This window comes from Thunnus thynnus, chromosome 13 (genome assembly GCF_963924715.1).
Source record: "Thunnus thynnus chromosome 13, fThuThy2.1, whole genome shotgun sequence".
Lineage (NCBI taxonomy): Eukaryota > Metazoa > Chordata > Actinopteri > Scombriformes > Scombridae > Thunnus > Thunnus thynnus.
In genome coordinates this window covers 6,339,867-6,366,361 of record NC_089529.1, presented here as the reverse complement: position 1 = coordinate 6,366,361, position 26,495 = coordinate 6,339,867, and the positions used below count along the sequence as shown (strand labels likewise).

The following is a 26,495-nucleotide window of genomic DNA, read 5'->3' as shown; positions in this document are numbered from 1 at the left end:
AAGCCTCAGGAATATATTATGATTGGAAATTAATGGCTCATGCATGATATAAGATTTTAGTAAGATGTTATTTAAAGGTATACTATGCAGGATTTTCCTTAAAAAAATATTTATTATATTATATTTAATTATTTATTTATAAAGTTTTATCTGATTTACAGCTTTGTTCTCGGCAGCACTTCTCACTCTTTTTATTCACTCTCTTCACTCCTGCTCGCTCAACCACTGCTGTTCTCTCTCTCTTGCTCTCTCTCGCTCTGGTCAAGCCGGGGAGGAGGGGCCAACTTTTTGACAGTGAAATGATGTCCTCATGTTCTTCTGTAATTAATAACAATTAGACATAGTATGTCAACAGTTTAAGCATTTACATCTAGAGCTGGGGGAAAAAGGCGTCCTTGAGAAGCTCAGTATGTAACCTTCCCTTTATAATGCCCCAGGCAGTAGAGCAGACACCTACATAGCATCATATGATCATGGAGTATGATTCATCTAAAGATTCATCATTTTACAAGGTTTTTTTGGATTGCATTTACTCAAATCTCAGGAAGCAGTTCAAGTATCAACATGCTCTAGGTGGGAGGAAAGATTATTTAGCAATACACAGGAAATGAGGTAACTCAGGCATCGTACCTTGCTACCCATCTACAGTAGAGAGGGTTTGATTTTCAAGGAACACGTGATTCATGAGTGTAATGATCTGACTGAGGAATGGGCTCATTTAATCATTTACTTGCTGCCATCCCACACTCTGTTGTTATCAGCTGAGATACCAACTTAAGCTTCAACTTCAGAGTGTGGAAAATATCAGTCCTGCACTCATACAGTAACATCTTATTATCTGTCGTAAAATGTATAGTTTTGTTTTGTAAAATGTCTAGACTGAAATATCTTAACAACTACGATGACATTTAGTACAGACATTCATGGTCCCCAAAGGATGAATCCTGCTGACTTTCCCTGACTTTTCCTTTATCCCCACCAAGCGGGCTTAAACTTTTTGCTTGTCAAATACCTGCAAAACTAATGACATTCCCATCAACCTCAGCTGCACTTTGTGTTTAGTGCTGTTTAGCAGATGTTAACATGCTAACACCCCGATTTAGACATTTAGCTGAAAGTACTGCTGTTCATATAATTCAGCCTTTTTTTCCCCCAAAATAGAATAATTTATCTCCCGTTGTCCCCTTAAAAATAACAGTTTGTGCCAGTTGGCACACATTACATTGTATCTACTCAGGCATTTTAGGTCATTATTTAGATTGTCATGCAGCCCCTTTTTACAATCCTTGTAAAATCCTAACAATCCCACCAAATCCTTGCAATCCTATCAGATTCTAGGCATGGCCATTTTGTGGCAATGTCCAATGTATATTCATATGTCTTTTGGAATAGGCTTTAATCAGATTTAGATTTGGATTTTAAACATGATTGCAAAATAAGATGTTCCGTTTACTAATCTCTGAAGATTAGAAAGAACTGCACACAAGTGACAAAAATATTTCTCTGATTGGAAACCTTTTATGTAATATTCTTAATATTTCAACTTGTTCATTCTGAAGTGGAATGACTCACTGTCATTATATTTGTGCCACTTCCTTTCCTCTAGGAATGAAGATTAGAAATGCAAAGCACCTCACAGAAGGAGAGACAGTGAATTGTTGAGTGGGTGAGAAACCCAAAACTGTTTCACTGTGTGTCCCCCACACAAAATAACGATAAAACATAAGAGGGCTTAATGTCTGCAAATGATGACACGAGAGTGCGCAAACAGGTTGAACTGTGGCATACTCACTGTGGGTTTGTGTTGAGCTTATGTTGTTTCTATCTCTGCCTAACAAGCAGGAAGAGAGTGTCAGTGGGAACGATAAGGTTTGATTGCACAAACAGGAGGAGGTCCAGTGCGTGTGTGGCAGCTGTTGAGTTATTTGAACTTGCAAGCAAGTCAAGACTGAATGTGAAAATTCCTTTTCACTCATTTAGTGCATTGTACTTAACAAAGGAGAGAAGAGAGATGCAGTGACAAGCCAGAAGATGCAATGATGAGGTGAATGGGAAGATCCACAAATGTGGCTGACTTAAGGAAGAGTGTGGAGAGAGAGAGAGAGAGAGAGAGAGAGAGAGAGAGAAAGAGAGAGAGAGGGAGGGGGAGAGAGAGAGACAGAGAGGCAGCGTAGGAGGGAGGAAGTCCTACAGTTCAGGACTTCTCATGAAGCGTGTCAGACGATACTCACGAGAAGAGGGAGAGGACCTTTGCCACTAGTGAGGAACGAGTTAGAGGAAATCAGGAGAAGTGGAGTCTGGGTGTTCCTATGCAAGCGGGATGAAGTGACCCTCCTCTCTGTGGGTCAGCCAACAGAAGATGAAGAGCCAAATCACCAACGCCCTCTCTGACTTCTTCTTTGAGTATGAGACCCCACGCCAGGTGCTGGTGAGGAACAGGAGAGTTGGGGTGGTGTGCCGTCTGATCCAGCTGGGAGTCCTGGCTTACATCATTGTGTAAGAGACAACACATTCATCCTTTTTTGCTTTTCAGAGGTAAAACAGGCAGAGAGGAATGTAGAGAGGTTTGTATTGTCTTGCGTGTGTCAGCTTGTTTGGTGAGACAGTGTATTGCAAAATGACCTCTTCCCATTGACCCTGCAAATTCCAACAACTTTCTTATCACTACGGATGTTAGTGCTGGCTGGAACCGATGTTTTAATTTTGCACTGCATGACAAAAAAACATCATGTACATATCAAATTGTTAGAAAAACACAAGGCATTTTTAAATTGTTAAAGGTAAATTCTGAAGGGTGTTACCATGTGTTCGAGGTAAATACAGTTACTTGCCAGGTACTGTTGACACAGCAAACTGGCACAGCAAACTAAATATTATAATGACTGATGTCAGACTAGCAAGAACAGAACTCTGAGATCCAAGGACAGATAATTCTTATCATCTGCCCTTCTTCAAGTTGAGACAAAAATACAGCATGCTTGTTAACTTACGCACACTGAGCCACTCACCATCTCCACACACTTGCTTTGACATGTTGGATTTATTCACTGGAGACACATTCTCATGCAGTGGAAGCCTTTTTTTCATGTCACTTCACTTCGCAACATCTAGGTTTCTGTTTCTGCTAGTTTGAAATTACTCATGGACTGTTTGTTTGTTTGTATGTGTGTGTGTGTGATTTTTTTTTCTTCTACTGTGTCTGAGTGTGCACCTCTGAGCAGTAGAACCCGAGGAGCTGTGTGTGATGAACAGGCTGAGGCATATGCTAACACAGATAAGGATCAACTCTTGCCCAATTCACTGCCAAATGGCACACAGATATGTTACCTTCTGCTGGTGACCAGAAATGTGACAGAGAAAGACAAATTTAAGAATGTCTTGTCTGGCTAATGGCAAGGGTATTTTAAAGAAAAACAGGAAACATCAAGCAGATATTAAACCCAGTGGTTGGCTTCTTTTTGGGTCCATATCTTGTTGTAGCGCTTCTCGACAGTCTCCAGTCATCTCTGAATAACTTCATACTGATATGCTGATAATCATATCTTTGATTTCAAACTTTGACAAACCACAGCTGACTCCAACTATGGTTTTAGTTTGTACCAATAAGAAAGAAAGAAAGAAGAAAAGGGGAACAGCTGCAGTGTCTTTTAAAGGTTTGGTCTTGTGTCTTTTAATATCAAGGATCCCTGTGTATGACAGGGCTGCCTCCTTCCCCCTGTTACCTGCCTTTTGCAGCCATCAGGAAACATTGATGATGGGCATGAAAGGCGATGTGATTATGAAGCCGTCTATTTTCTCCTCTTCAGCAGTCAAGCGGCAGGCTGAAATGTCAGAGCAGCCTGTGTGTCCGGTGAACCACTGGTTGTCTTGTTAGGAATTTTAGATTTCATTTGAACCTCAAACTTGCCACAAATACATGTACTTTTTAACTTTAAATTTTTTGTGTGAAAAAAATATATGTATGAAATTAAATATATGAAAAATTACGCATTCTTGGCCAGACACAGTTCAAGGAGTGCACATACAAGAAAGTGCTGTGCATAAATAAAAAATCCTACATGAAAGTATGTTAGTTGAAAGTAAATCTCTTAACAAAGTAAAAAAAAAAGTGAATACAAATTAAATTGAGAACAGCAGCTCCAGCAAACCATAATGGTTTTTCTTTTAATTAATTCTTGACTTGTCACTTTTAAGTTGACAGAAAAGCCAATCCATTGTTTGCATTTCAAAATGATTAGTTGACGGTTGATTTTTAATTTTTTCATTCTAATTTGTCTTCATGAAAATAAAAAACCCCCACTAATCTCAGCGCCACAATATGGTGGGAAGAAAAGCCCTCAGCACATCAAGGAGCCTCCTCCCTGCCTCCCTCTGTCGCAGCAGATACAGATCTCACTTAGACTGCTGTTTTGGAAGTTCCTTCCATTATTTCATGCTCACGGGTTTCTTTATTCCATTAATGTGCTCTATTTTTCTCCCCTTCCCCTTCAGTGTAAGCCCTGACTTACATAATTTGATTTGCCTAACTGATAGAGGTTGCGGGTTTTAGCTCATTGTGCATACAGTGCCTTACTTTCACAGTATTCAGTTCTGAAAGATGCTTTTGTTCATCTGTTACTGTAAAGTGCTTTAATTTTCCGCTGCATGCATGCTGTTCTTTAGGCTCTCTGCCACATGCAAATAACATTGCATGTGTGTGCGTGTGTGAATGTGTGTGGACATATGCTATATTCTCTGTATGCACATAAGTTGTTGCCTCACTTCCTGGCCAGGCACACAGATTGAGCAACACAATTAAAAACCTCATTCTGTAGTGATCAACAAGTACCGAACCTGAGCGTGAAGCCACTTTTTTCAGACACTTGTTCTTAATTTAGTCAACCCATCACAAACCTGGAATATTAAGATAAACTCTGTTTGGCATATGAAATAAAACTAATAGTAGATTTCACATAGTAGATAGATTTAACCCCCCAGGTTACATCTTTATAGATGATGACAATCACTACTCTTAAGAGAGGACAGTTTTTATTTGTTTGCACTAATGAACATTCAAGCCGTTATCTTTGTGATATAGCATATATTTACTTTCTACTTGAGCTGCTTTCAATCACTTTCTTGGCAAACATGTAACAGTTTGCTGCAATGCTCTGATAACTAACATAGTTTTCAGCTCATAGGTTGTCTCATATTAGTAAATGTCTGTACTTTAAAATCTAAAATGTCAGATTTGTCCTAGTGGTGGTAAAAGGACATAGGGCCACCATGACATTTCATAACCACAGTCACACGCACATGTGCCCCTGTGAGGTGTGCTGCTGGCATGTTGAATTGCTATGTAGAATGTCGACATCACCCGTATACATGCCCTTGCCTGTGGGGTTGGAGGGTTGGCTGGGGTGTAGCGGGGGTCTGACGTGCTGACAGACCTGACAAGATGCTTGCTGTATCCTGTACAGGTGGGTGTTCATCTACGAGAAAGGCTACCAGTCCACAGACACAGCAGTCAGCTCTGTCTTCACCAAAATGAAAGGAGTGGGCTACACCAATGTGAATGGAGCTGAGAGAGTCTGGGATGTGGCCGACTACGTCTTCCCACCGCAGGTTGGTGACTGGTTGGCTGAAACATTTTTATAGATGCAAGAACATTTAGTGTGTGCTCATCACATGAGTCCTAATTAGTAAAGAATTTGTTTTGTTCCCCATACAAGTCACTGACCATTTTTAGGATTATAGAACATTTGGGTCAGCGTCGATATGATGAAGTCAACATCCACATTCCATGAATCAAACTGTCAGAGTGAATGAACATCAGGCTGAGTCAGACAAGCAACGTCAAAACACTTTGCTCCCTAAAGAAAGTTGCTTGGCGGTCAGATGGTGACAAAGATCAAGGTTTAAAAACATCTGTGTTGGCTTGATTTTATGCCAGATCCAATCAATGACGACACATGAAATGTACACACAGATTGAAAGTTAATGCTGGGCCCTGGTTTTCATATGTGGATAACAAGGTTATCCAGATTAAAATGTTGATGATCTGACATAAGTCTGGAATATTTGGTTCTTTGAAGCTGCTTAAAATTCACCTGGAACTGTTGTCACAGCAACAAGTCCTTAAGCCCAAAGCTGCTAATGTGCAGGCTCATTGACAGTTAGCTGGATCATGACCAAGACATTTTAGGGTGAACCCCAAACATGAACTCATTTTCAGATATGAATGTCTACAGGATAAGAGTATGCATGTACATCCAAATCAAAGCGGGCAGGTGCTGAGCTGAACATGAACAAACAGTGAAAAAACAAAGAAACAGCTCACTGCAGGGCTCCAATGTCCACTAGAATTTATTGCACCAAATGCACACACCTGCTCTTCATCAGACTCAAGTGACTCTTGAGTCTGATGAAGAGCAGGTGTGCTCGAAACGTCATTTGGTGCAATAAATATGTATATGTATATGTATGTTTTTTCACAGATACGAATGTCTCACACACTCATATTATGCATGGTAAATATACAACAAAATAAAAGCTTGTGCAAAAAGGTATCAATCCAAATTTAGTTTGAGATACCCTGAGCAAAAGACATAAACTCAACTGTAAGATTCTGACCAGTGAAGCCACAACATATGAAATTTCATTTGACATTTGATACAATAAAACCTATTAAATGATAAACTTCAGAACTCACTTGCTGAAGCATGTTACAGCAATTATAACTGCTCTTTTGGGGTGTGCTAATAAGGTTACATTTTCATAACAGACATATGATTATCACCAAAGTCCCTCATATGTTCAATGAGAAGACCCGTACCAATCATACACCCAACATCACTCACAGTGTGACCACATTCACTGTTAAGCACACATAAGGAGCACACATAAAAGTAGGCTTATGTCCAAGAATCTGTTACCCCCAGTGCATGCTGGGAGGGTTCCCAACATACCTACCTCATTTAACAGTGATCACATGATCAGTACTCAACCAATAATATGAATGTTGATCATGGCTTCAACTCTCTACTCATTTTTCCTCCGTTATTTAAGATAACTTCACTCAGGGTTCACAAATCAATCCTCAAACTGCATTCACAGATCCAAATTACCAAAATGAGTATTCACATTTGAAGAACAGGGCCCACGTTTGTAGATTTGATCCTGATCATAATCTGGCTTTGTCAACATCAAGGTGTCCCTGCAGTTCCCAAAAATCAGTGCGTGCATCCTGCAAAGAACTGAGCAAATGTCCTACCAAAAGGTAGGACCCAAACAAAGAAATAACAAAGACACAATGAAGATCATCATGTTTGCTTTGAGACGAGGGTGTGGACCTTTTAATTCAGAGCAGGTCTGGCATATGATTTAGTGTTGTAGCAAGCTGGGTTGCGTTAAGAGTTATTTGTTGCAACAGCAGCAGCACAACAGTTTTGCAGCACTTCCTGTCATAAGGGGATGATGCTAGTATTGGTGCACAGAACAACACTCATGGTTTGACATCTCTTACAACTCTTACATCGACTGACTTCCTGATGTCTAGACAGTGGCAGAGCCTACTGAACACTATAGCACCAAAGTTCTGCCCCTGATTGCTGTGCATTTCCTCAGGCACACCAAAGCGGCAGAACATCTTGTTGACCAGGCATTCCACAGTAGTGGTGGCACTCTGGTCAGGAATGGCATACGCTCCAGGCCACATGGTGAAGTAGTCCACACCAAAATGTACTGGTTACTATGATTGGAGGTGGGAAAAGAGCCCAGAATGTCAACACTCTCACACTCCATGGGGCCCCCCACCTGACACTGCTGCAGGGAAGCATGTGAGCACTGAGTTGGACCTTTCTGGGCTGTGCTGGAATCACACAGATGAACGAAGAGTTCCACATCATACCGACACTGTGGCCAGTATTACCTATATCACAGCCGGTACAAATTCTGTGACTCAAAAGTGCCCAGCCCCCATCGCACCGTGGACAAGCTGAAGGTCCTGGGGTTGCAACTGGCATGGAACCAGGAGCTTGAAAACATTATGCTGGCCCCTAGGAGGCTGCCAGTGGTGGTGGATGAGGCCATTTTGACTGGTGACGCTAGACCACTTGGAGTAGAGGGCCTTAGTCTCTGGGTCTAATGCTGAGACAGCTGCCCGTGCAGGTCATTGGCCCGCCCCCCACCCAAATCTGGACCCAGGAGAGAATGGTTTGGTTCTGGTCATTGCAAAGCTATTGGGGGTCGATGTTCTAAACACCACTGTCATTTGCAAACTTCGTTCCTTCACAGTCAACTTTATTTGTTGTAACAGCAGCATAGCACAACAGTTTTACAACACCTGTCCAAGAGGGGGGAATGCCATTATTGGTGCATGAAACAACACTCATGGTTTGAAACTCTGCTGACTCTGACAACGACTGAGGAACGCTAAATATGAAACAAACTGCTACAGTATTGGCTGAACATATTATACAACAAAATGACTTTATCAACATTAACTTACAGTTATTTTCTGTTTTAAGCTGTTTGTACAACTTCATGTAGCACATTCCATCCCTTAAAACTGCAGGCAGTCAATCACAGTTTTTTTTTGTGTATGGCTCCATGATTGGACAGTTGATTGTTTTTTATTTTTGCATGAACAGTGCATTTTCAAAAAAAGAAAAAGCTCCACATCATGAAAACCAATGACAGCACTTTACATTTAAAATCTGTAGGTTTAAGCTGCTCTCCTCTGGACAACACTGAAATACAATACACCTCTTCAGTTTGTTTTTTGTGTTGTCTTTTTAACATATGTTTTTCTTTTAATTATGACACAGTAAATGCATAAAAGGAAGGAAATATGTATAATAATGTGTATTTTCTTTAACTTTATTCAAATGTTTGATATGTTTTAAATGTTGTATATGTAAGAATTTTGAAGCAATTTACATGTATTAATCATTCTTTATTGCCAGCGAAGGGGGGGCGCAGGGGTGGGGGGCTCACTGACCAGGAGTGAGAGATGCTTTGCTGAAACACCGCGCAAAATACAATGTCAGAGATCTTTTATGTAATTATGAGCAGTGTAAATGAGGAAAAAGAATGCACACAAGCATGCAAGCGCGAGTAACAGGATTTTAACTACAGTTCACTTAACGGCCACAGGTGTCACTAATGAGAGGGAATTTCTTACAAATAGAACCTTTAATTTAGACATTTTAAACCTTCTATATATATCAACCACCAGTTTATCTTTAAGCTGAAATCCCTTTCTTTGTCAGGGAGTATTCCCCAGATGTTCTTTGTTTTACTAATTGAGTTCATCACTTTGATGGATGTTTTCATGTTGTAATGGTTTGGTTTTGGAGAAACTTAATCAAAGAGGTCATACTTCATGTTCAGAATGTGGCCACTGTGATAATGAAATAAATGGTCAGCAAGACCAAAATAGCATATTGTAGTATAGAATCCAGCATCTTATTTCCAGTGTAACATCATCAGTTATACCACGTCACATCAAGAGCATTCCCATAGACATAAAAGAGCTTAACCATGGTTAAAAAGTATATCAAACTTATACTTATACTTATACTTATACTTAAATAATTTTAAGGCTCACTGATTAACGTGTAGTATCATGTTTGATTAATACATTTAAAAATAGGTTATGTGCTGGACTATTTCTTGGGCAGGAGCAGGGACTTCCTGGACATGTTAATTAGTGAGCTTTGGTGTGAGGGGCTGATGGTGGATTTTCTTACCTTTCGATAAAGCCAGGCTTTCCGTTTACAACTGTTTCCAGTCTTTATGCTAACCTAAGCACACTGGCTGCTGGCTGTAACTTTATATTTACTGTACAGATTGAAGAGTGCTATCGATCATCTCATCAAAGTGTTGAACTATTCCTTGAAGATGAAAACTATGGAGAAAACAACATGTCAGTTTTTGGGATAACAAAGATTTTGTTTGAAGGAGCAGGGTCATCAGTGGGCTACAACTGATTAATGTTTCACAGGCTAAACTTTAGCATGTTGCGTAACAACCACTGCATCCTCTATCATGTAATTTTATGGCATAGATACATCAGAATACAGAATTGTAAAACATTCCATCTTTTAATCCTAAACTTCAGGGAGACTCATCTTTTGTGGTGATGACTAACTACATTATAACTGAAGGTCAGAAGATGGGAAAGTGTCCAGAGGTATGTGAAAATTCTCCTTCTTCCTTACTTTTTCTCCCTCCCTGTTTTCTCCTTCTCCCTCTGACATATACACTTCCATAAATAGTAAAACAAAACGGAAATAGGGCCTCATTCCAAGACTGTTTCTGTAATTGGGTAATTTGTGTAGCTGTCAAATTGCAGAATACATTTCTGTAGTCATTATTGTACAAGGATTACTTTGTAATTTGTACTTTGCAGTTACTCTATGTTGCAGAATATCACAATAAATGCAAAACTTTATTTTCACTGTCATGTTGTTTTCATGTTCAAAATGTACTGGTTTCTTCAAATCCACATTCCTCAGTCATGTACATACACTGACCCTAATCCCTTGTTTATAACAGCTCCCAGGCAAACACAACTGCAGCTCAGGCGCTGACTGTGAAGGAGGGAGTTTCAAACGTACGGGACATGGTAAATCCTAACAGCCTGACAGTGTGTGACCTCAGCAGGCCTCACTGAGTAACCGTCTGTCCACCTGTGACTTTTCTTATCCTGTTTTGTTTTGCCGGTGACTAAAGTCCTTCTGAAACTTCTTAAAGCCTTCTCAGACTTTGTGACGGTCACAGGACCACAATGTACTGAGGGAGGTAGTTTATCACGTCAGGTTATGTGGCAGTCTGTTTGCAAAATGGGCTGTGGCTCCTGAGAATTGCTGTAAGACTCACACAGTAGAAGCTAAAATACACCAGCTGTGACACCCAACTGTCACTGCTAAGGTAAACATTTAGATTTAAATGCCCTTGTCCAGCACTGAGAAAAAAAAAAGATTAAAATCAACAGCCTAAGTCTTAGCAACTAAAAAAACAGTGTGGCGTGCATGTTCCGTATCATGGCTTGTTTATCGTTGAAGTAAAACCCTGCCTTAAGCAAGCAGACACATGCATGTAAATATAAGTACAGACGTTACAGTAACTTCTGTGTGTACGAGCTGACAAAAACCATAAGCACACAGAGATATTAAAAACAAATAGTCGTGCAGACGGGAGCTTTTTTAATAGGTCTACACATATACAACATTGTCTGCAAGTTCAAAGAGCAGTTATATAAATTTATTGTCCTCCATACGTCCCAGGGTTAAACTCTGAGCCTTTCATGTCCTCCGTGCCCCACATCGACTTCAATAAGACCATTGTTAGCCAAAGCTTTAGATCTGTCTGTTTCCGACCAGTCAAATTCACCTTGAGGTGCCAGTATCCCCTCAGAGGCGTTGTACTGTCACTACGCTTGTAGACAAGTAAACATGGGGGTTGCCCTGTGGCTACACAGACTGGTGGGCTCCAGTGAAAGGTCAGAGATTGAAGCTGAATGACCGAACCATTTGTGAACTCATCTAGCACATGATGGTAGGGACTGATACCAGTAAAGCTAATCACATGGAGAGAAATTATATGTTAGGATCAGGGAGAGATAAAGGAAATGGCTATTTCAGCGTTTGCTTTGCTTCCCTTCATATCTCTCCTGCTGCTGTTGATGCTAATTCAAGATAAGTGGATGAAAAGTGGGGGCAGAAAATGTTTAGAATAGCTTTAATGTTAAAGCCTGCATCCTCTCTTTCTTTCCTGCTCAAAATGCTTATTGTACTTCCTGATTCTTGTTCCAGTTTTAAAGTTTGTTCCTAATGATGATAGTGTGTTTCCATTTCAAGGGCAAATGACGGGAGTCTGTGTGAATACTACTAAGACCTGTGAGGTTTTGGCTTGGTGCCCTGTTGAGAATGACCACGACATCCCAGAGTATGTGGAAAAACTGAATCATTCAAGCTGCAAGCTGATACTGTCATGTAATGCATGGGATTTTTGACTTTGTTACAAGTCTGTCCTGTCAAGTGTCTTATATAATTGTCTGTACATCAGAAATATCATTTGTGTTGATTTATGTTCCTCAACATACTGGATTTGATACTCACCCCTCTTCTCTTCACTTTATTTCCATCCAGCCCTCCTCTGTTGATGTCTGCGGAGAACTACACACTGTTCATCAAAAATTCTGTAACTTTCCCCTTATTTGGTGTCACAAGGTGATGAACCTTATTCATTTCAATTTCATTTTAGTTTGGCAGATGCTACAAAAGTGACCAAATCTAGATAATTTCATAAAAAATAAGACAGATTTTGGCATATGTTGCTACAACTCCTGAAAGTGTTGCTATACTTGAGGGTTTAAGTTTTTCTGTGTAAAAGTGAAATGTTACACTTTTCCTTTAAAAGAGATGCAAAAATCTATAATATCTTTTCACTCGTTATAATTACTTTTTAAATCGACATAGATGAAGCTGAAGGATAAAGGAGGATTTTAGGTGTGCAAAGAAATCAGATAGTGTCAGTTGGCAATATTGTTGCACTGGCACAAATTTTACAGTATAACTTTGCTTCATAACGCCCAATTATGTTTTCAGGAGTAACCTGGTGGAGGGTATTAATACTACGTACATCAGACAATGCCTTCATCATCCAAAGACTGCTCCACTGTGTCCAATATTCAAACTGGGGGACATAGTTAAAGAGTCTGGCTTCAATTTTACAACAATAGCTAGAGAGGTAAGTACTTTGCATGAGATCTGTACGCAACACTGAATAGATATGAATGATTTCCAGGTGGATATTCTATTTAATCAAAGCTGCACATGTATTGTCTTTAAGGGTTTATGGTTTCTTTTTTTTTTTCTCTTGTTGTAATGAAGCGTTGTTTTCATGTATTATGTACTTGTGTCCTGACAGGGAGGGGCAATTGGTATTGTGGTTGACTGGACATGTAACTTTGATGTGGATATAAAACACTGTAAACCAACATACAAGTTCCATGGTCTGTACGGAAACCCTGATGAGAAAGACAAAGCCAAAGCATCAGTGGGCTACAACTTCAGGTGTGTAAATATAACAGGTGTTATACTGCAGAAATACTTGCCCAGGTCTATGTTCTTTGTCTTAGCTATGGTGCCTCAAGCAAACGTCTGATATTTTGGGACATCCTCTCTGGGCAAGGGTTAGATGGGAGAAGATTGATATTACTGTCAATTCAATATGAATCTGGAGCCTTCAGCCAGTTAGCTTAGCTTAGCATAAAGACTGGAAACAGGAGGAAATGGCTAGCATAGTGCTAGTACTGTAGCCCAAATATAAGGTTACCCTGATTATAAGATGACCCTCCCTTTTCCAACAACTGTTTTGGAAAAATAACTTTTTGAATATAATTGACATCATAGTATAGTTACATACTCACACACTCTCCTACCAGGCTCTTGGAAGCAGTCAAAACTTATTTTCTCTGGCAGGTAGCATTTATACAACTGCCTGTTTGTGTTTTTGAGCTCCTTATCTGTGACAGTGGTGTTTGGCAGCTTGACAAATTCCGTTCCTGCGGTAGAGATATCGGAAGACACTTTGAACTTGTTTGCACTCGTCATGAATTTACTTTCTCCATGATAGAAAAACATGTTACATGAGCCTTCAGAAAACTCCTGCAGGTTAAACTGGACTAACGGCACACCTTTTAGGGTTAACTGACTCTAACACACTCACTATAAACAGACTTTAAGACACTTGCTAGCCTAGCAACATTAAGGCTACAAACAACCCATAAAGCAACTCCCTGTAGGAGTCGGTTTTACACCGGGACTTTATCCATTCAAAAAGAATATCTGATGTTGTGAATACGTAATTGTCTAGCTGTCAGTGGAGTGTGTATGCAAATTAAGCTATAGACTAACATGTGTAAAAATATTCTCTGCGGTTAACTGATTTAAGGTCAACTGTTGACGTCCCTATTTTGGACTTTTTCCTCCCTGTTTCCACTTATTATGCTAAGCTAAGCTAACTGTATCCTGGCTGTAGCTCCACATTGAGCGTACACATATGAGAGTGGCATTGATCTTCTCACCTAAGAAAAAAGAAATATGAAAGAAAAGAAATAATTTCAAAATGTCAAACTATTCCTTTGATGGAGGCATAGGCGTTACCGGGAAATCATGCTTGGAGAGGCAAAAAGTCAGCAATGGTGGGGTGGGGGCAATACATAATGTGTTGCTGTTTTTTTTTTACAATTAATTAAAGAAAGAAATAATTTTTAAAAAATTACTTTGATGAAGCCATTTATATGATCACATTGATCTAATGATTTTTCAGTCTTAATTCTACTATATCTCATGTTGTAAATTGTCACATCATATCGCAGCATGTGATGCAACAGTATTAGCATTGTAAGGCATTTCAAAAATACAATTGAAGAAGAAGTTTCATGATGCACAGCATTAAAGAGCTCTGATAATCCAATGTTGCAGAATGCTGAGTTCTAACTGACCAGTCTGAAGTGTGCAGAGGCTGCAGATTAAACAACATATGTGTCCTTCTGCCTTCTGCATGGAGAATCTTTTCATACAGTATAAAGCAGCTGTGGACAACAGATACTATCAGAATCAATCATATTAATTTATAAATCAATGCAGACTATGTTATTGCTTTAACCACATTAAACTTTATATTTTTTATGCCGATTTAAATGCGTCTATTGGCTGGGGAGAGTTTGATTAAATATATAGAGTGACATTGACATAGCAACACCAACAACTCGCTTTGCACTGCTTCATGTGAATAAACCCCCCCCACCCACCCACCTGTTGGTTCCTCTCCTACCACCTGTGCACCGTGCCTGCTGCGCTTGGCACCAAAGTTCACAGACAGGAAAAACAAATTCAGGAAACGGCCTCTTAATAGCGCCGCCTATGCATGGAGGTTTGATATTTACTGTCTCTTGTTGCCCGCTCTGGTAGGACTCAGTGTGTTCAGTCTATAGCAACAAAATATCAACACAAATACTGCTGGTGTTAATTTCTATTTTCATGTTAATTAATATGTACGAGTATCACTCAATGTTTGCTCATGATATTGGTCTGGTTCTGTTGAGCTTGTTGTTCTGAATACAGAATGCCTGAAGTTTATAATGTTTACTTGTCCTCAGTCAAACAGCTCGGTGCTCTCAGACTTTAAATTGTTATTATTTTACTGTATGTAACCTGAGGGCAGTCGGCAGGTTTTCTGTTCTCAGATAGGCAAAGTCATTGGTATTATTTATACCTTACAAATTGACTCAGGGGTTGTTTACTATAATTGCATCAGCAACCTTACATACTATACTATTATACATATGCATACTATACTATTATATATATACTTACTATATTATTATACAAATGTTTATTGGTAACAATTAATTAGAACAATTTATTACATTCTAATAGGATATATTATGTGGGAAGTGTGTTGTTGTACGGGTTCTCTAGCAACAATCACAAATGGATAATAGGAAATATGTAGGAAATGTAAAAATTTACCAAATGTTAAATTTACCAAATAATATCTGCGCCTGTTTGTAGGTATGCAAAGCATTATTTGGAGGACAAGGTTCAGAAAAGAACCCTTCTAAAGGTATTTGGCATCAGGGTCGATATCATTGTGCAATCGCTGGTAAGTCACATTTAATATTTTTGTTTATATGAATTTCCTACTTGAGAAACAGTCAAAGGGAAACTTGAATCATTAGCACTCTGTCCTTCACAGGCTAGAAAATTTGATATCATCCCAACATTGACAGCAATAGGCTCTGGAGTGGGCATTTTTGGAGTGGTATGTTGTAGCCTGACTAATACATGCAGTAACTGCTTATTGCTTATGATGTGTTGTGTATACAAACTAATATAAGTCTGATTTTTATAAAATTTTCAGGCAACTGTAGTCTGTGACTTGATGATGCTCTATATCCTGCCAAAAAGGGAATTTTACAAGAACATGAAATTCAAATACACAGACACACAAATACAGGTAAGCTCTATGCTGTATATAAACTTATGTAAATCTAGTGTAAATTTTGTTGTAATCAGATCCTATCAGTTTTTACACAAGATGGCAGCACAGAGACATATAACAATAACAGTCCCGGCAGACACAGAACAGACATCAACAAAATATTTAGCGGTGTACATTTATCTGAGCATCTTTTGGATGAATTTCAGTTCTTGTGAAGGAATGACATACATCAGAACTAGAAATCCCACTAGCACACAAGAGCAGTAACCATCAGCAACAATCTGTGTTCATTCCCTTAACATTCGTGACCAGTGCAGAACCATCCATGCTAAAAAGAAGATGAACTCCCCTCCTCATTCCACCCAGAGAGCTCTTTAACTGAAACAGGCAGGATATTCTGTATTTTCAGCATGACAGCGAGTCGCTCGGTTTAGACACAAGCGTCTATTACACCCTTGAAGCAAATGCAAGACAAGTCCAAGACACTGGCCAGTCCAACGTGAGTGCATATAGAAGTCTAGACAGTGGAGTAGACTTCCCATATGTATATTCTGTCATGTGATGATAAGGAGGATCCTTTTGCACATTACCCCAAGAGGTCTAAATGGCTCCTATCCTCTGGCTTTGACTTTTATCCTACAGGACCCTGATTCAGAGGAGGCTAGCACAGTGACTGATGCATCTAATGTAAGAGCTTCATATATAAGTCTTGCTTTAAGTATATCTATCTGTATCCTGTATGAGTCATTCTAAAATGAGCTCTGATGTGATGACTGATTTTTTTTTTTTTTTTTTTTACTGCTATTCCTGTGTAGAAGTGACCATGGAGCAAACTTGCAAGTAAATGGCCATGGTGTTTTGAAGTGTGCTGCACTGGAACCCTGCATTTGATCCTGCAAGACAACACACACACAAACACACACACAAACTCTAAATGGACTCTGGGGACTGGAGAGGACACGGTTAAATGACAATGCTCCACGTCCTTTATTTCTTATCAATGTTCCGGAGCATCTTTTACCAACATCCTCCCACTCATCCTGTAAAGCCACCCTGAGTAGGCCGCAGATAGAGTAGCTCAGCTGTATGTGTACTTTTTTTGGGTGGAGCTTGGTTTGCTTTTGTTTAGTCTTTTGGGTGTCTCCATATCTGTACAGGCGAAAGAACAGTGTCAGGCACGTCAATGCTCATAAATCATCGACAACTCATATTTTCCCTCTGTGTGTCTCCTTGTCTAAACAAGAGACACACATAATGTGTGGATGTGCCACTGTCATTGATCCTGTATGCATTTTGTGATCAACGATCGAGTTCAATAAAACATGTACAGAAATATTACAGCTTTTTTCTTTTGTTTCAAGCAGTGAAACAAGAACACAGGCAAAAAAATATCAAAAGGATTCAGATTTTCTTTTTTATTGTCTTTGATCATGTCTATGTGTACAAAAAGCATGCAAAAAATAGCTTCTTTATATATATTGGTACATATTTACAACTGCATTCCATAGGGATGTGCCATGCTTCTGTTTTTGTACGAGCAACTTGACACAGGCCAGTGAGTACATTCTGAGAAATGCACAAAACAACACGAGACAGACATCCAGAAACACAGTGACAGCAGGCACCTTCAACACAGACACCAGGACAGTCACATACAGTAAGATACATAGCAGCGACCCCATCTTCCCTGACTTACAGTAGTATTATGTACACTCTCCCATAGTCCTCTTTTGGATATAATTATGACCCAAAATCATGAAAAATTAGTCCTATCGCTCATTTCCTGTGCAGTGACCGTGGAAACTGAACCCTAATTATTCTTGAAGCACAGCAGCAACAACAAGAGTGAGCACATCTCTGCCAAGGCTGCACAATCAAGTACATTTGATTTATATATATATATATATATATATTAGAAAAGTATCAAATGTATTGGACTGCATCAACTGCTTCTGGATCAGGTTCTGCAACAAATAGTGACATGCAGAGTTTTGGAGAATATGTACAACCTGTAAGCATTAGGGCTTTCTACGAAGATGAATTGTGCTGCATTTCAAGAGTCATACAGGTGACCACAAAGTGACTTAAAAAACAAAACAAAAAGAAAACTCACCTTTTGGTTTTGCTAACCTTTTTTCAAAGCCATTCAGACATTTAGTAAAGATTGGCAACAAGGAATCCAGGAGAAATTAAAATATACTGTAAAGGGCTTCATGAATGGCCACATAGGGGTGTCATCTGCACCAAAAATGAAACTGTTCTTCCTTAGCCCATTGTCTAATTGATTAATTAATTAATTTAATGTGAATTGTGGATATTTTGTGAGACACACAAAAAAAACAGGACAGGAAACATAACCATCCTGACAGATGTAATTATTAAGATTATAAAACTGTTAAATTACAGGTGTTTGAATGGCATAAAGAGACTGTCCTATAGTTGAGAGTTAAATGTTTCAGAGGGCATCCGATCGTCCTCATCACTGCGACTCTCAAGAAGATCCTGAGCACCTGCATGACACAAAGCTGCCAAATCAAGCTGCTCCTGTGCTCTGATCCCTGCTGATATATCAGGGTTTACAGTGTTTCACCATCATGCATCATTTCAGCAGTAATACCCAAAAGTGCCCTGCCCCAGTTTTACAACAATGGATATAGATATGCGCAACAAAAAAAACAAAAAAACAAAACAAAACCACACACTTCAAAACCAATCTTGCCACTGCAGCTGTTACAGCATTTTGACACAGGAGAATAAGTTACTGGAAAATGGAAACGTATTTTCATTAGTAAAAATTCTCTAAAAACCAAGTAGCAAAGCTGTGACATGCAGATTGATGCTCAAGAGTAATGCATTAAAACATATAGTTACGCAGTAAATATGGTCTTTTACAGGTGAGCCACAATGATTCATCATAAACTGCACAATGTTGTACAGCTGAAAGGTACCAGTAGTAGTATTATATGCAATCAAAATAAGTTTAATATGTATCAGTAAGTGGAAAAGTGCAATACAGTTTTTCAGTTTAAGTAGAACAACTAAAATACAGGTCAAAGGATGAGCGGCCTGAGAGCTCTTACAGCAGGGGAATGAGCCAGTAATGCACATATGATAAAAACAACAATATTGCACCTCTGACACTGACAAACATCTGTACAAACACACAAATGTAAAGCTGGCAACACCTAGATAAAAAAATAATTCTCATAAGAGTGTTATGAGTGTTAAAGCAAATAAAACATAACAGACCATTTCATACTTTTTGGTTCAAACAGCCCTTCATTGAAGGTTACCCTGCAAACACACATATTACTCCAACTCCCATTACTTTCACTTACATCATCCTCAGTGGAGAAAAGGAACAAAATAAAAGGATCATCAAACTGCATATAGTGAAACATTACAGACAACTACATATTAAGATATTTACGTGTACTATACAAATAGATCTTTTACTGAACAATAAAATAAAATAAAAACAGATATAAAGCTTTACATTCTCCAGTACCCACTTGATAATAAATGAAAAAGCATTCATGATCTTTTTGCACTAAGTCCCTGTCTTTATGAGGATCCCTGTCTGTCCTCTCTGCTTCAGTTAGCATCCTTCACATGGAGAACACTGGGGACTAGATTAATAGAGGAAATGCAAATCGGTGCATTCCCCGTTTCTAATCAGCCACAATGTGGATGAAGTGGATGGGAAGTGTTGTTGTTGGCAGCCTGGGCCTAATCGTGACATTGAAACGCTCCCTTTCACTGTGGTTCAAGTGATCTCTGCCCATTGACATGCTGTCTCTTGCAGGATGACATGTCAGGCCAGCAGAGAGGAACAAAGAATCAAAATAGAGTTACATAAACATTTATCTGAGGCAGAGCTGCTGCGGAAGCAGAAATATTCTCAGTGATTTGAGTTGGCAGACCCAAAACAACCACAGATGTTTTTTAATAAAATGAATGGCAAACAAGAATAAAAAAAAAATCACAAAAATAATCATAATGAAGCTCTATGAGCTTGCACGGCTAGTTGAAACATCAAAAGGTCAGCCAGGCAAACTATCTAGCCCGGATAACTTTGTATGAGTAGACTATTTTTTCTGCAAGAGCACTCACTGATGTCCAACGTGGACAATGAGATTATTTATGCCTTTAAATCAGCTCTGCAGCCAAGAATGATGCATGTTAAAGTCTAGTCTAGGAAGGAGGATGAGGGGGGTATAGTATAAGCAGCCGGAGTACTTTACAGTCATCTTCTCAGTCTGTTCACACTCGCCATCAAACAGCATACACTTTGAAATGCTCCAATTTCTGTCACAGTGACTTCACATCAAATCAAACAGTACAGTATGATATGAAAGGAAAGGGAAAGCATTAGAGAACAGAAATCATCAGACAAACAACACATAACAGAGCAGAAGAAGAAGCATGAACTGACTTCTAACACGGAAATAATTACACATCACAGGCCGGGGGGGGGGGGGGGGGGGGGGTCACTTTGAAATGTGTTCAAGCAAAACTGATGCCCTTTCTGTGTGTGATCACCCTCAGACAGCTTGCTTCCTTTCCTTACTGAAGAGAAGAGAAAGTTCAACCAGTCGGGCCTGAAGACTGTGAAGGCAGCACAGGACGGACTTCATTACCAAGCTAAAAAAAGCCCCAAAAAACTTACAAATGGCACAGACACAAGAAAAGGACTGTGAGACGATAACACTGATAACACCTCGAGACAACTATGTACAATATTAAAATGACCGATCATTGGTCAGAAATCAAAAGCCCTGTAGTTCACCGAAGAGACAATATAGTGTCATTTACATGCTGAAGTCTGTGGTGATTATTGAAGAAGGGATTTGTTTCTCTTCGTCAGGCTGGTTATGACTGTAACGTAACTATTCACCATGCATATACAGGTTAAAAAAACAGTTTTTTTGCATCAGTGCAAAGCCAGCTGACAAACATGTTGTTGTCTTTTTCTTGCAACATTCGTTTGAACTGTTAACGATCCATTCCTTCCTCTTCCTCTTGTCGGTTCACTGATGCCAGTCACAACTGTATGTGGTTGAGCAGTTAAAACAAGCAATGTTGTAGATCAAACTGGGTGCCCAGAATTTCAACATTGAAGAAGGTAATTTCAAGGAAATTGGGGTAAAAAAAAAAAAAAAAAGGTTACTCTGAGGCCGACAAGAAGCAAAAACTAAAGCAAGCCTGAGCGTAAAAGTCTGAACACGAGCAATATATCAGATTTAAAACCGTGAGTCTCTTCAGTGTATAGAACAAGAAGCCTGCAGTGTCACTGATTTGAAGGAAAAACATGGATGATGTGGTGGAGGTTAAGACAAAGCTCTGCTGATGGGAGAGTCATTAGGACTCATGATGAGGGCTCATCTTCATGCAGGTCCTCCAGCTCTCCTTCTCTGGGTCCATCTCCTGTGCTGCTCTTTCTGAAAGACGACATAAAAGAGAGAAAGAAAGAAGAAGAAGTCAATACCTGCAGTTCTTTCTAGCATTTCAAGCTGGACAACCGCAGTGAGGACAGAGATCTAAATGATCAAACTATTGAGCTTATGCTTTATGACTCCAAATGCAGCAGGGAAGCTCTTTTCCCTTTTTTCCATGACATGATGAAATGTTAAAAACACAACAGGCTTTATCCATGTAACACAGCGTTGAATGACAGCAGCAGGGAGATGACAAAAATCTCTGAGATGACAGCTGGGGAAGGGGCTGCTCCGTCACCTCTCATGATGGGGGTAAGCAAGAGTCGAGGGGTCTAAGATGATGATGGGCTTAGAGGCTGGTACAGCAGATGTTGGACAGACAGCGTGCCACAAAGTGTTACCTGAGTGAGGGGTGCAGTTTTAAAGAGGGCCGGAAGGGCCACGAGTCCCTGCAGCAAAGTGGGAGAAAAGATGGAGAAGTCACAGGTGAAAGGGCAAAGGTCACCTTTGGAGGTGAAAGACATGGTGGCTGGTGGAGATGACCTCCCCCCTACACACCTCCTGACCATGAAAGTGCTTTTTGTAGATTTTTATACATCAATAAAAGTTCTGAAATGCCCAGTAAATTAATCAACCAACAGAATAGTAATCAATGGCAATTCTGATAATTGATTAAATGTTTAAGTCCTTAACTTACTGTTTCTAAAATGTGAGGAATTTGCCTGTTTTTCTGTTTCATACAAAATAAGCAAAATTAAAAAAGACAATGTGTTATTTTTTGACATTTTTTTAAAGGGGCACTCCACCAATTTTACAAATAAAGTTGCATTTACTAGTAATGGAGATTAATACTCAGCCTGTGAAAACAGTTGTATAAAGTCGTCAGAGGGTCTGAAGGAGCTTTACCTTAACCCTGATGATGACATAGTGATGTCACAGGGTTCTCTTAGCTTGGCTTTTACTTCAGTACACATTTTTGACAGAAAGCCTGTGTTACAAACTAAGGGCATGAATTTTGAAAGACATCCTCATTACAAAGCAGGAATGCCACTTGATGCCATCAAGTTGCATTATGGGAAATGTAGGATCTAGCATTTTTGGAGCTTGACTCATACTAGGGACTAAAGGTCAAGATAACTCAGGTTCAGCTGCTTTCATTTTGACCATTCTTTTTAAAATGTGTCTCTTGTGGAAGTGAAATATTAAATCACCCCTTTTAATGTTAAAGGAAACACTCATTATTTGTGTTGGTGCATATAACTAAATTTGATCTGCTAATTATCTTTCACCATCAGATAATTTGAAAGCTTTAGCAGCAGTTATGTTTTGAAGTAGAGGCTGCCAGAGGCTTCCCGTGTTCTTAGTCCCTTATGTGTACATTAATAATGTCTCAAAATGAAAGTGGTTGAAGCAGATGCTAAAATGCTACAAGTTAGCCTTCAGGTTGCAGTTTAGGTTCTTTTTCTTAGTCCTCCCATTAATCGACAAGGTTTATGTTTTATGATGCCCAAGAACATGAAACAATGAGCCAGTCCTCAGACATCGCCTCAGTTTGTGAGTCCTGGATGTACAGGGTCAAGGTTTTTTCATGTCCAGCAGGGGGCAGTATTGTTTCAAACTCCCCTCAAATTCACATCTCTGAAAACACCTTCACCTTAGATAGCAGCTCTCTGCCTGCCTACAGTGTAACAGGAAACCTAGGACTAGATAGAGGAGCAATCATCTAACAAAACCGTCACAGCAAGAAATTAGAGTCTGCTCCACATTCAGAGCAACAGTGGTATATCTTCATGGCGAAGTCTGCTGGTCACATAACACAGATTCCTGTCCCAAGGGCACCTGCTGTACAGCAGGGAGCAGCTATAGATGCTCCAATTTGCCCTTGGCTGTATATGTGGAAACTGCACAGTGGGATAAGACAATTGGCCATTTCCCCTATGATGCTTTCAATCCATGTAACAGAAAAACCAAGGTCAGCCTGAGGCACTTTGGTGTATCTGTAACATTCTCCGTCACCCTGAATCCCTCTACCCTTGAAATCTAAAAGCAACACACAAAGAAACACTTATAAAAGCTGTAAGCTCCACTGCATACAATGAAAGAATGAATTATGGTGCTATGGCAACACAAAGCAGCAGCTGCTGCTGCAGAAATGAGTACTAGTTAACCTGATACAGCAGAAAGAGGAGACAGGAGTGAGGTACCAATCAATATCAAAATCTCAAGAAATCCTTGCAATAAGATTGGGCCTGTGTGGCGTTATTGGTTTATTTGGTTTTTATTTTCACGGATAAGATATGCAAGTGTTAAATGTGTGAGTGAGAGTTGAACATGGATGTGTGTGAGGCTGCTGGACCGTGTGGGCTTACATGAGCAGGCTGCCAGGTGCAGACATGGACCTCTCCTCTCTCCTGCTCGGGCACTCAAAGGGATTACTGAAGGAGCGCTTCCTCAGCATGGCTTTTACCAAGATCTGAAACATTCACAAACACAGGACGATAACAAAGACATGCAAAAGGTTCTTTTATTTTTTTTGGAGCTTGTGGTTTGGCGCAGGAAATTAGATAGGTTCGTGTTTAGAGCTACAGTGTGTGACTTGGTGACAGTTAATAGAGGTGGCAGAAAGATGGCTTTCGATGTAAAAATGCATCAAGTTGAACGTTGAACGTAGGAGAACCTACGGTGGCTGTGAAACTTGCAAAAAGCGCAAAAGGCCCTCTCTAGGGCCAGTGTTTGGTTTGTCCATTCTGGGCTACTGCAGAAATATGGAGGTGCAAAATGGCAGCCTCTGTGGAAGAGGACCTGGTCCCCATAGGTATAATGGGCTCATTCTAAGGTGACAAAAACACAACGATTGGTATTTACAGGTGATTACACACTATTTAAACCATACTTATGAATATTATATTCCATTTCTGCCATGCCACTGCTAGATGCCACTAAATTCTATACACTGCACCTTTAACTGGGACATCTAAGTGACACTTCGAAGAAACCTTGTCCTGAGGGTGAACAAGGCTGCCTTCTAAAATGTAAAATGACTCCTTTTTCTGTGTTGCTCTTGTAATTTGTATTCTGTCGCAATTGGTTAACAGATGGTTGGAGTTAAGTTGCAGCTACTCTTGGGGCTTCACCTTCCCTGAAAATGATGAGTGTAAATGTATCAATAGGTGTGTGCGATATGATGATATTAGATTGTGAACACTTAAAATGTCTCCATAATCTGCCTTTAAAGAGAGATTGTTAGTATTGTGCTACAGTGCACATTGTATCAGTTCAGCTCCATGACAGAGCATAGTCTGCTAGCAGGAGGCTAACAGGTAACAGCACCAACATGGTGAGCTCCTTGCACCACATTTCCAATCTGCTGGTGAAATCTACAGCAGTTTCAATGTCCTGCTAGGAAGCTCATCTGCTGCACATCATGTTAAACTGACAGCTGAGCTGCAGGTAAACGCCAGCATGTAGCGGTTAGCTCACCTGCTAACTGGTAGCACCAACTTCTGTCATGCTGCAAGCTAGCGTGATGTCAGCTCAGGTGTACTGTGTTGGTGCCTTTTTTTTAACGGTGCACATCCTGCTAGTTATCCAAAACGACACACTAACACTTCTACACAACATCAACTGTTTGCTTTTCAGCTGTGACATTAGTGTGGTTGTACCGTTACTTTGGTTTCACACTGCAATGTCCATTTTAAACAAGGCCAAATAGACTGTCCCTACTTTTTAATGCAGATTTGCATTTATTATTTATTTATGGAATTGTTTGTGTTTTAATTTAATTTTATGTCTTTCATGGGTGTTTTTATGTTGTTTGTGAGGCTCTATCCTAAGACCTCTACTATTATGTGATAGACAATAACATTTTTTGAATCTTCAGTACTGTTCAGTAGCTCGCTTACAAAACAGTAACTCAACAACACATCTCCCACCTACCTGAACTCCCTCATTCAGGTCTACACTCCCTCCTGCTCACTACACTCTGCCAAGGAAAGGCACCTGGTACCACAACAGGGCCCTAAGTCGCTAGCCAGACTCTTCTCTTCTGTAGTTTCCTGGTGGTGGAACGAGTTACCAAACTCTGTTCAATCCACAGAGTCCCTCTCAATCTTTAAGAAAAGACTAAAGACCCAGCTCTTTTGTGAACACCTCTGCACTTGATGGACTGAAGGAAGAGAAAGAAAAAAAAAATCTGCTTCTACGCACTCTATGCATTGTCTCTGTGCCCTGCCTGTTGGCACCTACATCCTATTGGACTCAAACTTAGCTTTATGGCACTTACTCATGTTGTTTTCTCCTGATAAGATCCCTGCTTGAGTTGTATCAGCTCTCAGATGTACGTCGCTTTGGATAAAAGCGCTAAAAAGTGATAAATGAAATTGTAAATTGTAAACTTGCAAAATATTCTTAAAAACCAACATGAAAAAAAATCGTGATAAGATCGTGGATCGTGATCCTGCCTGAAAAAAATCATGATATGATATTTTTTGCCATATCTCCCATCCCTATGTATCAATATGACACACAAGAGCTTAGTAAAAGGAGGACACTTAGCGTTCCTTACCACTGCAGAGAGACTGGGAACAAACTTGACTGAGTTCTGGATGTCTTCCTCTGTCACCTCCACCACAGAGCAGTGCTCCTCCTCCAGAGGTAAGGGGTCAGTGCCTCCCTGGGTCACCCACTGGTCCATCTAAAAACACAAACACACAAAATATGTCATAATGATCATTTAGAGGGACTGTAAAAGCTCATATCTGTCTAATCTATGATCCACAGTCAGCAGTTTGTAGCTGAAGTCTGCAGGAAGCTTGACTCTCAACGACTTTGTGTACTGTTTCATGTTTAAAATATTCCAAAGGGTGATTACAGTTTTTATTCATCATGATTTATCCTTTGTCTTTCACTAAATGCATATTTTATATTGTTATTGAGCATTTTCTAAAGCAAGGCATATTTGCTTAGATTTATAAATGAGTATTTTCTAATTCTACCAGCCAGACAGCCATCTGTTTTGATTAATTTTAATATGCTTCAAAAACCCAAGGACTTGTTGTTGTT

At 39.7% G+C, this 26,495-nt stretch overlaps 2 protein-coding genes and 1 long non-coding RNA gene across 7 annotated transcripts in view; 1 reads left to right on the top strand and 2 right to left on the bottom strand.

The window, feature by feature from the left end:
- The first annotated feature begins 1,923 nt into the window (after positions 1-1,923).
- p2rx1 (purinergic receptor P2X, ligand-gated ion channel, 1) lies at positions 1,924-17,331 on the top strand. Of its 3 annotated transcripts, none has more exons than XM_067607475.1 (14): positions 1,924-2,496; positions 5,460-5,604; positions 10,103-10,174; positions 10,540-10,597; positions 11,844-11,931; positions 12,135-12,215; positions 12,594-12,735; positions 12,916-13,061; positions 15,567-15,657; positions 15,751-15,816; positions 15,916-16,011; positions 16,406-16,495; positions 16,639-16,683; positions 16,812-17,331. In XM_067607475.1, the coding sequence occupies exons 1-14, from the start codon at positions 2,360-2,362 to the stop codon at positions 16,815-16,817; spliced, it is 1,263 nt and encodes a 420-aa protein (XP_067463576.1). In that variant the 5' UTR covers positions 1,924-2,359; the 3' UTR covers positions 16,818-17,331. The 3 variants fall into 3 exon arrangements, with proteins under 3 accessions (XP_067463576.1, XP_067463575.1, XP_067463577.1); XM_067607474.1 differs by having other exon boundaries at positions 1,925-2,496; positions 10,540-10,609; XM_067607476.1 differs by lacking the exon at positions 16,406-16,495 and having other exon boundaries at positions 1,927-2,496; positions 10,540-10,609.
- LOC137195263 (uncharacterized) lies at positions 5,506-7,736 on the bottom strand. Its single transcript, XR_010931100.1, has 3 exons — positions 6,090-7,736; positions 5,720-5,792; positions 5,506-5,620 (listed from the first exon to the last, which is right to left on the bottom strand). It is a non-coding gene; the product is annotated as an uncharacterized lncRNA (long non-coding RNA).
- A 563-nt stretch (positions 17,332-17,894) lies between the features above and the next one.
- The window catches only part of camkk1a (calcium/calmodulin-dependent protein kinase kinase 1, alpha a), a 61,060-nt gene continuing 52,459 nt past the window's right edge, over positions 17,895-26,495 (bottom strand). For 2 of the 3 annotated variants that reach the window (XM_067607471.1, XM_067607472.1), the window contains exons 14-16: positions 25,999-26,127; positions 23,804-23,907; positions 17,895-21,437 (exon numbers count right to left, since the gene is read on the bottom strand). In XM_067607471.1, coding sequence (XP_067463572.1) covers positions 21,365-21,437; positions 23,804-23,907; positions 25,999-26,127 — 306 coding nt within the window. In that variant the 3' untranslated portion in view covers positions 17,895-21,364. Of the gene's footprint in view, positions 21,438-23,796; positions 23,908-25,716; positions 25,794-25,998; positions 26,128-26,495 lie in introns of those variants that run through there. The other variant, XM_067607473.1, reaches the window with a different exon arrangement.